A 12,914-nucleotide genomic window follows, 5' to 3' on the forward strand; every position below is an offset into this window, starting at 1 on the left:
GTGCAGATGTAATGTTACTGACTAATATTGTAGCATTGACACATCCATTTACTTAAGAATCAACCCAACTTTAAACTGTTGGCACTTAAAAAAGCAAACTAAGCTAACAACCACCCCCCCCCCCCGCCCTGCCCAAGACCAACAGTACCTTCCTTATTCCTTGTGATTAAAGAACTTCTGCCCTCCAAAGAGGCTGTTTTCAACTTTGCTCTTGCAGTACATGTTATAAGAATGTTAAAAAGGTTATTTTATTTAATCCCTTAGATTGTTAGTAAGTAGAATGTTTGGCAAATAAATTCACCTAATAGATGATTTTTATTTTTTTTTAAATTTTATTTCTAAGTACTTTGGTTCAATTCATCCAATGTTGATTGGATCTTTCTTTGGGCAGCAAGTATTTACTACTTCCACTAGTAATTTCTCACCTTAAAAAAAATAATTAAAAAAACTTGTTACTGAAAGCCCCCACAACAAATTCTGCATGTTTTTAAAAGCAAGTCTCATTCCTATTGCATGTTTTCATTAGTGCTTTGAGAGTCTCTTCTTCCCTCTTTCCTTTGGTAGATACTACTTCTGTTTCGTTAAAAAAAGAATCCTTTCTATATGTGTATTGTCATATGATTATTATCGCTGGTAACAAGTTTATCTTTTGCTCTCTAGTGGTGCAGTAGTTTGGATTCATGGTAGTAACAACCATTAGAAATATTGAGAATATCTTATGTGTGGGTTGTAGTGTTTTTATTTTCCTTTTTTACACCCTCACCCTTCCCCAAACAAACCAAACCCCCAAAACCCCAACCAAAACAGAGACAAAACCCAACACATGACAGGCTGTATTTTGTTGCCTGATGTTCTAACTGCTATTGGGAAAAACTATGCATACTTCTAAATTCAACTGATTACTCTGTGTGCAGAGGGCAATTTCCCCCCAACTGCCCTAAGCTTAGAAGAAGAAGAATAAATGCTGCAGAAAGACTGGGAAGCCTTTTTCCTCAACTCCCAAAAGATCAGAGACATGTGGAAAGATCAGACATGTGGAAGAGGAGGAGATGGATTTCAAAGTTCTTACATTCCCCCCCTTTTCCCCCCCCATGAATGGACCAAGTGCTCTCCTGAATACTGAGAAATGGATTGGTTGACAAGGATAGGCCAAAAGATCTAAAGGGGATGGAGAAAAGGAACTGTGTTTACAAAGTCTGTGGCAAAGTTGAATAAAATTGTTTCCTTTTCAGGAGAATGGAAACAAGCTGTTTCAACAGCTAATCTGCTTTTAATTTTACATATTTCATGTGTCAAGGTTTCTTATCAGCCCTACACATAGCTTTTCAAACTTGCAGGCAGTTGGAGTTTTACATTTTGGTGGATTAGTTGATGTGCACTTACTTGAGGAAGACAAGTGAACAACTTTCTGTTGTTCTGTACCATGCATGGTAGTTTGAAGCTATGCCAAATCCACATAGTGCTTAAATGAGAGTTGGATTATGTGCACACAGGTCACTCTGAAATGTTCCATTTTTCTTTTCTCCCTTAAACTTCAGGTGTAATTAACTTGAATGTTACGGAACCATTGTGTCTGCCACAAATAACTGAGCCTTACTACAGAAAGAAAATTTGGTTTGAACTCTGAACTGTTTGATAGTAATACTAGTAAATATTTTTTTTTATTCCTATATATATGAAGCAAATGTTTTGTGGTGTACTGTTCTAAACTTTTTTTTTAATTGCATGGAGTCCGGTTTCCAGCAGGGCTATTTTAGGTAGGTGCTTCCATTAAGACCTACATGAAGGCAATGTATATTGTAAACTGCTGTATTTTGAATTTGATATTTACAGGTATCATTAAGAATGATGTCAAAATCTGAATACATTTTCATGTTAAAGTGTGACATTATTCCATCTGGTTTAGCAACATTTTATATCCAGTAAACAAACCCAACCCTTTTGTTAAGACAATTTCTGAAGGAGGGGCACTCAAAGAGCATTAAGCCTTTTCATCTGCCTAATGCTCTACCAACGCCGTGATTAATCTTGGGCTTGTCTACACAGGGAAATTACTCTTGAATAAGGAGGTGGCAGAGTTTTAAATACTACAATGATTCTAGGACAGCTCTCTATTTGTACTTCCTTATTTTGCATTGAGAATGCTCATGCATGGGGAAGTTACTGGAAAACCAATTGTTACAGAGTAACTTGTCTATTTTAATGTCCCTGTAGACAAGGCTTTAAGGTTGGTTGTCTCCTATCTGCTACCCTTTCTAAGTTTATTTCTCCTTACAGCTGATATAATTGAAACTCAATTTGATTTTTTTTTTTTTTGATTATTCAGGATGGTACCCTAGAGGAGCCACACATTCTAGCAAAGGGACTTTTGTTGTGGCTATACCACCTCTTTGCTTGTCAATTTAGCTCGTTTATTCACTCTTCTTCAGGATGTAAACCATGCATGCAAAGAGTTTTCCTGGCATTGCTGTGTGAGATGGGGGAAGGTGATTACAAAAGATTGTAATATGCCCTATGTTATACACTTCTTATAATGCACACTTTTTTGTCTAATTTTTGCTAGTGGACCCTGATTAACTCCTCATCGAGAAGATTTCTCCATGTATCTTGGAAATCCCCAAGTGGGGTGCTCGACCTTGTGGCAGATGCCTCAGGCCACTCCTGAAATTCCTAGATTTGGCCTGCATTGCAGACACCTGAGTCTCCTGTTTGAATGCATTATTTTACTGAGACTCCAGAGAAGCTCTGTGCAATGTGCTTGTGTGATGTCACAGAGCATCAGAAAATCTTAAACACAAAACCAGGTTTGTGCAAGCACAGTAATGAATTCTTGGAAATGAACTGGAACAAAATTTGCTTGCCCCTCTGAAGGGGAATGAAAACAGAACCCTAGTGGGTGCTTAGAAACCTAGTTCCTCTTTTACTTCTCTGATATTTTGGCTGGCTTTGGGAGCTGGCAGCCTAATCTCACCCAGTGGAGCCCTAGGAATTTACATAACCTTTGCTTCTTTGTTTGAGTGGGTTTTTCCTCCTGTTTTTTGGCAACCTTTCTGTGAGTATAGTTCTGATAGCTTCCTTGCTTGGCACCTTTTTTCTAGCTTGAATGGACTTTCTAGTAGTTACTGAATTTTTGACTTGAATTGACTGTAAGATAGCACAGAAATGTGAAACTTTTTTAAAATACACAGGCAATTCCAAGTGATGCTGCAGCAGTATCAGTGTAGCTAGCTGTAAATGTTGCAATGAAGGCAGGTTTTATGGAGGAGAATTCGGAGTGCTAGCAAATGGATGGCAAGTACATTTAAAATGTCTCAGGGCTGGCCGAGCATTCTCGTATGCAATCCTGTTTGCTCCCCTCCTGGTACTGTACGGTAATGCCTGTGTAAATCGGACATTGGAAAACAGCTTGTCCTCATTGTGTGGTGTGCTTGCAGACCTTTAAGTGCAGCTAGATGGGGAAAAATTGTGGTGAAACAGTGCCAAATCTCTCTATATGGATTCCAATGAGATAGCAGTTGTTGGGACTCGTTTGTAAATGATTCATACCACTGAGTTGCTTAAAACTATCCAAAGATACATCTCTTGATGTTTGTCAGTTGTGGCCTTTGCTGCTCCCTGTTTGGGTCCTTACAGCAAAAACATGATGAGCTAAAAGAATGTAACATATATGAAGGTTTGCTTTGGATTTCTTCCTTAAACTATAGTTTCTATTAGGGCCTTCTGTGATGCATGATTTTAGTTGTGAGAATGGCTTATTTCTTTCACTTGTCTTGGTAAGCATCGTGGGAAGGTTCAATTCCTTCCCCTGTGATATATGGACTAGAGTTTACATTGTTTTTGGTTTTCCTACTGGTTATTCTCTCTGCCAGAACAGCAGAAGGATAACACAGAATTCAGTCTTCTGAATAAAAAAATCAATGGATTTGGTGCTGTTTATTTCTTCCATGTCATTATCTACCCTTTATTGGGGTTTGTAGAGAGATCAGCTATACGGTTTAATAGTAGTGATTTATATTGCAAGCAATGTGTTTCTTTACTATATGATTATGCATTCTAAAATTACTGTTCATAGCCCTACAGTGATATGTGTTCTGACTTCTTTTCCTTAAGCCTTGCCTTAACTAAAGGCATGGTGCAAGCAGGAACAGGAAAGACTTAGAAAACGGCCTTTGAAGGTTGGGGTTAGATCACTGTTAAGCTCTTATTTTTGAAGAGGCAAATTAAGAGAAGGTTCTGAAGACCATGTTGCACAATGAGCTGTGTAGTTAACCCTGGCTAGCTCCAACTGTAAGAGGTTTTCGAAAGCACATAGCGGAGTGCCCTTTGACTGACTTCCTTTCTTCAGCTAGTTCCGTACGTGATTAGTATTGTTAACATATCTTGCTTCCCTGATTTGTTTCCTCCTCCTCAGTCCTGAGGATGTCTTAAATTGCAGTCTTTATAAAAATCTGAAAACTCCCAAGAGTGTTTGTTAATGTAAGGTTTTTCAAAGACATCTAGATAAACAAAAAAAGATCTAAATCTTACTATTACCCCAGCATAACAGTAACAGCAGGCTCACTGGTATGCTGTTTGCAAAGACACACAAAAGTTTCATCAGTTAGCATTGCTAATGCCACTACAAGGGCCAGACCCGTAAAGATACCTAGGTGTCTCACGCCACACTGAGTTTGAGCATCTGGGCCTTGTGAGCAGGTATTTCATAGGCCATCTAAGAGCTTCCTTTGAGAGCATAAGAAAAATTTTAACAGCTGAGACTGACTTGGCACTTCTCTGTCTGAAAGTGCTTTTTGTGGTTGTTTCTCCCTTTCCTCAGCCACTGAGCATCTTTGATGTCCAGTTTCTGAATGCAGTTGGAGACCTGTTGGACCTTATTCCTGCATTATTTGAGTATTCTGCACGGAGTGGACAATGCAATGTGGAGCCAGGAAACCATGGGAAATATCAGTGGGATATGGGTCACTGCTCTGCACTCATTAAGGTGAGCACAAAGAACTTAACCTCCAGTGACTGTGTTGATTTGTAGTGTCATGAGTCTGCGTTTCTGGAGTCTTCAGTGTTTATGTTGCGTATGCATAAAGAGACTCCTGTCAATTAAGGTGCTTTTATGCAGTTGTCATTTGTGCCTCTATAGGATTTTGGGTCCAGTTTTTCTCACTCGTGTTCAAGGGCAGGGAAAAACCAAACCAAAACAACCACAGAGACTGACAATGAAAAGCTACTAGAATTACTAGGGAATAGGGAACTACCATGGAGAGGAGACTGGAAGAGTAACTTGTTTCACCTAGCCAAGTGAAGTCTGAAAGGGAGTATTGCAAACGTCTACAAATACACTCGGCAAATAAGCAGGGAGAAAGGGAAGAGAGTTGCTTAAACTAAAGGACAGTGCTAGCACAAGAACAAATGGGTGCAAGTGGCTGATGTTTTCTAAGTGTTAATAGTGATACTCTGGAACAGCTTTCCAGTGGGAGTAATGACAGAAAAAATGCTTTTAAGATAAGTGTCTGATATATCATGGTGGCAATTAAATTTTTCAGTTAAAATTATCAAGGATCTAGTCGCATACGGAGAATCCATGTACCTCAGAGCAACAATATTCATCTTAAATTGAGAAGCATTCATTCAAGGATTTGCCTACAGCAAGAGGTTTCTGAGCTAACAACAAATCTTAGAACCAGTGAAATACTTTGAAAAGATGTACTATCATAACATATATTTACATTTTCAAATTGAATTTACTTGCATTTGCTTCTGTACTTTAAAGTCACCCAGAGGCATTTTCAGAGAAACAGCACGTTCTAAGTTAATGTTGGATATGTTTGCAGAGAGCTGATCTGAGTGTGTAAATACAAGTATTCAAGAGGAAACTGGGGAAACAAAACATACTATGTGATGCAGGTGTCCCAAAAAACCCTAAGCTGTTTCATTTTGAAAAATAACAAGTAATTATTTGAAAACAACACATGGGCAAGAATTCTTTCCAGAGGTTTCAGAAATTCATTGTTAAGTACACAGTTAAAAGCACAAGAATCTGCTCCTTCTTGAACAATGCAATTAATCAAACTACTCGAAACAAGTTGTTCTCCCAGTTTCTATCAAGTACAAAACATGCAGAGTATAGTAGGGTCTGAAATTATTCATCTTTCTGCTTCTGTTTTCCAGGTTCTACCTGGATATGAGAATATATATTTTGCCCATTCTAGCTGGTTTACATATGCAGCCACACTGAGAATATATAAGCATTGGAACTTCAATATAGTTGATCCAGACACTACCACCAGCCGTGTCTCATTCAGCAGTTACCCAGGTAAGGTAAAAAAAACCAAAACAATGTAGATATCCAAGATGGCACGGACCGTCTTTACTGTCTTGCAGATGTCTTGCCTATAAAAAGGATGATAGCTCAACAAGCACTGACTTCAATCTACCTTAAAACTTTTAGCCACCGAGAGGACAAAATGTAGTCTTCAGTTTTCTAGCTTGAACATGATATTGTTGTTGTCATCGTCTTTTGTTGTTGATTAATCACCTTAAGTGCTCTGAATAGTACTAGTTAAATATTCTACCTCTGGCACAAACATGCTGCTTTGAATTCTGCTTGTGTAGTCTGCAGTCATATCAACTGTTGAACTCCTCACCTTGCCTATAGCATTTGCATGTTTGGTAATAACAGTTTTGTGGCATGACTCGTGCTGTAATGGGATTATTAGAGACTATCAAACACTAGCCATGTGAAATTGTATTGACTTCTTTGGTGTTGGGTTAGCAAACCTTCAGTTTTTTTGTTTGGTCCCCCCGCCCTCTTCCAGCTTGTCTATAAGGTGTTACAGAGTGGAGTATTTTTTTTATTCTTATTTCATATATTAGTAATATAGCCAGCCAGAATATTTAAAATCTCCCTTGGGAATATTAGGGACCATATAATATTCTCAAATTTCCTGGAAGAATGTTAGAAATTGCCAGCAGTTAATGTTTAAGTGGTAAAATATGTACTCTTGCTAGAGTAGCACCAAGAAATGTGAACATGAAAAACCAAAGCAAATCTAAGACTCTTAAGAGTGAGTTAGCATTGTGCAAGATTTCAAAGGTGGAATTTCAAATTCAAAAATACCCAAACACTCAAGAATCTTCATAAACTTTGTAAAGCGAAGTATGTGCCATAGGAGACTGTCTCATTCTGATGAAATTTTGATGGTTGATGATTTCAAAATGTGCTTTGTTCAATTACTGTGCTTGCCTTACTACAAAGGCGAGGGTCCTTCATGGCAGGGACTCCTGAGACTGTGACTGGGAAACTGTTTTGAAAAGCAGTTGCATTCGTTTCATGTTGAAAGCAAGTCTTTTTCTGTGGGTTTCTGACACTCCTCAGTGACCCTCAGGAAGGCAACATCTTCCGATGACTGAGATTTTTGCTTTGACTGAGGAGCAGAGGTATTCTGGTGAATGCCTGTTAAGCGTACAGCCTTTCAAGAGCTTGGGTTATCTCTGATTCCCTTGGACGAATTTCGCTCGCTCATTGCAAGGAATTTTGCCAAGCCTGTGTAACATGGTAGAAAGCCAAGGTTTCTCTCTCAGCTCTGTTCATCACATGAACGTACAGAAGGTTATTCTGGATCTCGTATCTCTCAACAGAATTACTGTTGAGAGTATATAGTATATAGAAATACTAGCTTTATATACTAGTATATAGAAATACTAGTACTATCCTTCAGGAGAATGTGGCTGTTTCACAACTGATGCATGCTGCCTTGTGCTGCGAATTCAAAACTGGGGATCAGGATCAGCCAGACAGAGCATTTATTATTTTATTTTTGGTGGTTGTCTATGGTGATGTCTCTGGGTTGTTCCTTTTGTGGATTCTTTGCGTAAAGTGAAATGCAAGTCTTCTGTTTTGATGAGACTGATAAAGTGTGCTGTATGGGAGGGTACCTCAAAATCAGCTACTACTACGCTGAAATGCTCAGGGTGTGTTCAAAAGTGTACAAAATTCCAGTGTGCTTCCCTGAGACTGTTGAGGTTTGCAGAGATGGCTCGTTTAAACGCTTGCTTGTGCCAGGTAGACTCTGATATAGTGATGTGGTTAAGGTGTACTTCTACCAACAAAATTGAGTTAGAACTGTTGCAAGACATAGTTCCCATGGCTACAGTGAAGTGTGAGAGACCTGTGGTATGCAAAGTGTACTCACTGGCTGCCTAATTATAGGATACTATCACAAGCACTAGGCAGGCATAATCCATTGACTACAGCAAATTGCATTAGCTGTGGGTGTAGTTCACAAACTTGCAGCTTTCCAGGGGATGAGTAGGCTCTAAAGCACTGGCTTGGTAATGATCTAGGGACATCACAGAGGAAGGAGGGAACTGCCAAATTCCTTTGCTCCGTGTTGTGATGAGATGAAGCCTTCTATTTTTAGGGCATCTGACCAAGGAATCTGCAGGTCCTGGCTATGGTTCATCTTGACAACTGTAACTTCTCCCTGCATGCAAGTTCTCACTCTTATTCTCTGTCCTGATAGACACTAAGAACCAGTAAGAAAGGCTAAGCTAGTAAGCTCTCCTGAATAGTAACATGATCCTGATGTACATAGAAGTATTGACTTTTGGAGGAAACAAAGAGCATTAAGAGACAGGTGTCCTTCCAGGCCTTCAGTGACACCTAAGTGAGTAATTAAAAGATTTCTGTCATCCAGTAGATTGGATGTGAAGTAAAACTCTTCTGCTGTCCAAAAGCTGTGTCAGAAAAGCATGAAGGAGTCATTTGCCTCCTCAGAAGGAATGTGCCAACTCCCTGATTTCTCCTGGGGTCACAGAGTAAAATTGTCCAGATTGTTTATTTACTGAATTTCAAAAGACAGGCTACTACACTGCAAAAATTAATATTTGTTGTGACTCAAAGGATATAAAGATTAGTCACTAACCATGATGCATGTCAGTGTGTGCATTATGATACAGCTAGTGGGCCTCATGCTTACTTGATTCTGCTGTGTCTGAGCAGGTAGGAGGACAGGCAGGAACTGCAGAGTCCATCCCAGCTTCCCCAGCAGTTCCCCATATTCCTGCCAGCGTGCTCAAATGTCCAGTGTTACAGCATGTCCCCACTTTGCTGCTTTGTCCCTTTCAGAGCAACAGTAGCGCTGCAGAGGCACAGTCAAGTGGAAATGAATGGTAGTAGTAATCTCTGCTTTTGCAGAATGGTTTAGCCACTTGCTGCTCACTTCCACACTAATCCTAATCCTCAGTTGAACTCCGCTCATAGTCTTAGCTTTCTCTTCTGTTGAAAGCATCTGTGCAGAGCTGCATGCATGACAGCTCTGCGAACCTCTGGAAAGGAGGAATGTCTCTGAGCTCAATGCTTGGGCACCCCTGACTTAAGTGTCTTGTTCAAGCTCTGGACATAAATACTTAATGTGGTTGGTGAATCCATGCACAGCAGAGAGAACTTAAATTGTACAGACATGTTACAGTTGCTCACAAATGTTGAATGAAGCTATGCTCATTTAGGGGGGTAAGAAATGCGATGACAGTGACTAGGTAGGTACTGTGTTTTGCAGGACATACCTAGTAAGATCAGAGAAAAAGCCCCCCCCCTCCCCTGTCACTGCTATACACTGTCCCATTGAGGCATTCAAACAAATGAGCCTAATTAACTGATGAAATTTGCACTTTTTCTTGACCAGCATCTCCCAAGATTTCTGTCTGTTTGGATGGACCTCTTATTGAACAGTTAGTTTTGAACTGCATCTAAGAAAGAGAGTCTGCCATTTGGATGCAAGCACTCTGGTTTGGGTAGTGACCTGCTTTCTCTGGGCTGAGCCACAGTCTTGTTAACTATGTTACTCTGGTTTTAGCTCTTTAAGCAAAACAGTTGAGAAGTTTACTGCCTCCTTTGCTCCTCTGGTCTGCTGTTGGGATCTTGCTTGGTTGAGACGGGCTATGACATGGGAACAAGGTGGCACAAGTTGTCTTGATGGATGGCTATACATGTGTTGCTGTGGCAGGAGAGAGAAGTGACATGTGTCCTTTGTTTTGACGTAAACAGGTGTTAGCGCAGGATCAGAAAGTGCAGCATTATCCTTCCCCACAGCCTGAGCAAGAGCTAGGAGAAAGGAAACATGGAAAGGGTGGTAGCCCTTGTATTCAGGGGACCAGCTTGCTCATGAGGTATTGCCAGACCATTTCTTGCTTCCCTGCTCCCTCCAACATCTGTCTAAAACCTGTAGGGAAGCAGAGGAAAAGTGTCTGATGCACTTTGGAGATGATAGGCCAGAGCTATAGTGTGGGACGTGCTATTTCTTAGTGCCTAGGAGAGGTCTGCAAGTGGAAGGCAGGCAGCTGGCAGGAGTTCAGTCTTGGCATGAGAAGCATCTGCTGATGGGATTAAGAAAGCTAATCCAGAGAAGGCATCTCCTTTCCTATTGTCAAGTGTGTTTATAGCAGCCCAGAGCATCAAGCATCTCAGCTGGGAGATAACTCTCATCCCTATGAAGTGATGGCTAGACCTCATGTCTCTGACTTCTAGCATGTAATAGTGACCCTTCCTGTGCTTGACCGAGCACAATGACCTTCTAAAACACCAAAAAAGCTGTGCTGTCTGGTTCAGAAAGCAGCAGCCTACCTCTCTAGGAACAAGAGTTGCCAGGAACGTGTTACCCACCACATTGTCTTTGGTGTGCTGACTCTCTGGAGAACACTGTGGCTCAGATTTAAAAAAATATTTTGCTTTGCTTGGCTGATTAATATTGTCATGATGAATGAAACTTGAGACTCTGGAAACTTCAGTTTTCCAGTGGTGATTGGAAACTCAATCTAAATGGCTCAGACCCAGAAGATGCAATCAGAAGTGCTTTTGCTTGTTTCTATATAGGAAGAATCAGGTTCATTGCGGGGGGGGGGGGATGCGGAATTGACTGAGATTTGCTGACAAAAACGGGAGATGGGTTTACAGAAAAAATAGGTGAACTGTACAGTGAAATAACAGTTGACATAAAAAGCATTTTTAATTAAAACAGATCCTTATACATAAAAAGACAAGAATGACACAAGAGGACACCAAATATCTGCTGATATCTCTAGGCTTCATCCAGGTTTTATTTTTGTGGATCTCTTTCCCCTGTTCTATGTCTTTTAACTTCCCTTTGTTTCAGGGGTGCTTGGAGTCAAAATGGTAAATGTTGTCTCAGAATAATTAGGCTGGTAATAGTGTATCGTGGAGGGCACACTGTATTATAAAACATTGCAGGATAAAACTTGGTAAATACTAAGGCCCAGAAGGAAACCCCCTTGTTTTCAGCTTGGCTGAGCTTTGCAATTTCTTTGAATTACAGAGTTCAAACTTCAGTTAATTCAGCATTATCCCTTGTGTTGACACTTGCTTTGAGTTGAGTTTTTCTGTTTTATCTCAGCTGTTGATTGGAGAAGAAGAAAAAACTATTCAGTTTGTTTTGAAGTAGGGCACTTAGCATTGGCATCCACATGGGAATTGGCTCTGTTTGTTTGTTTGGGCAAGCACTTGACTTGGTACACAACAGTTTATCGCTGGAGTATCCCATATCTTTGTATAACATAGACTGGCAGAGCCAAGTTTAGAGTGTTTCTCTTCTTGTCCTTACTTATTTGAGAGAGAACCTTGCTGTTGATGTACATAATTTATTGACACTTTTTCTGTCTCCAAGTATAAAATACAAGGAACCATAAGCTGCCAGGGTTCTTTGTCTGTTCTATACTGACATTATTTTTAGAGAACAGTTGACCACAAAGTATATTTTCCTGGATTGGTTCTGATTTGAGAACTTGAGACTTTAACGAAATCATGCTGAAACAGAGCCCTTAAGCATTACTTTTGCTTGAAGGAGGTCTGCCTTTTGATGAAAACCCAGGAATACGAGGGAGAGCTGAGTCGTCTTTCTGGCTGTCATAGGTTGCTGACATTAGCTTGTTTGCAGAGTGTATTAATAAAGCTTGCTGTAGAAGATTTCATAGTGGAACTCAACTATTACTCTGTTGCATAGCATTTTAGCATTTTGTATCCTTTGGAGAGTGATACCATTAAAAGCTCATTAGCAAGAGAGCAGGTTCTGGATGACTTCCCCATCAGGAGCTCAGTTAACCTTTCTTCCCCAACTTGGCAGCCCTATGTCTTCTGGGGAATCTCAAAGTCAAATTATTTCTGCTTTGTAAGTAGTCACCATGCTATCCATGGCATTGTAGCTGACCTTTGCAGCTCTGTATACCACCTCCTGGCATGGGATCTGCAATTGGACTTAGTACTTCTGTTGGCATGTAACCTGGGAGGGAATCCTGCCCAGAGATCCATCACTATGTTGAGTTTGCAGGGCTGATAGGCATAAAAAACCCCAATGACAACATGTCAGAAAGAGGAGTGGGTAAAACTTTCTCTCATGTACAGGATGTGGTTTATGATTTAAGAGGTGTCTATTTCTTGGAGATGTTTTTAAGAATAGTTAGGCTGGAAAAGATTAAACTAGAAGGAAGATTTTTCTGCTTGCCTTGATTTTAGTCCAGAAGGGATTAATTTAAAGGAATACCTGTTGTCCTTACAGAATAAAAATCTAAAACTGAAACTGGTTGATGAAAATCTCTTTGTGGAGTTTGTACTTTTGTTTTGGTTTTCTTTGTTGTATTTTTTTAAAGGAATTTCTTGGAAACAAACACTCACTAGGCACTTACAGTATGTAATCCTCAGCATAAGAATAAGACATAGCTTGACATATGAAGGAGAAACTTCCAAGCTTGGGATGCAAACATGAAGCAAATGCTCTAGACAAAGAATTAGGTTCTGTGTTGAAAGCATGACAAATGAGAAACTGTGCTGACAGGTGGCCTTAAAGAACTTGGCAGAATTCACCACCTCATCTTTAATATTTGTGCAGTTTGATTTCAAACACACACATTGA

General features: G+C 40.0%; 1 protein-coding gene across 1 annotated transcript in view; it reads left to right on the top strand.

The window, feature by feature from the left end:
* The window catches only part of PLBD1 (phospholipase B domain containing 1), a 45,023-nt gene that overhangs the window by 19,547 nt on the left and 12,562 nt on the right, over positions 1–12,914 (top strand). The window contains exons 5-6 of the mRNA XM_075057915.1: positions 4,817–4,981; positions 6,163–6,307. Coding sequence (XP_074914016.1) covers positions 4,817–4,981; positions 6,163–6,307 — 310 coding nt within the window. The remainder of the gene's footprint in view (positions 1–4,816; positions 4,982–6,162; positions 6,308–12,914) is intronic.

The sequence above is a fragment of the Buteo buteo genome, chromosome 26, assembly GCF_964188355.1.
Source record: "Buteo buteo chromosome 26, bButBut1.hap1.1, whole genome shotgun sequence".
Classification (NCBI taxonomy): Eukaryota; Metazoa; Chordata; class Aves; order Accipitriformes; family Accipitridae; genus Buteo; species Buteo buteo.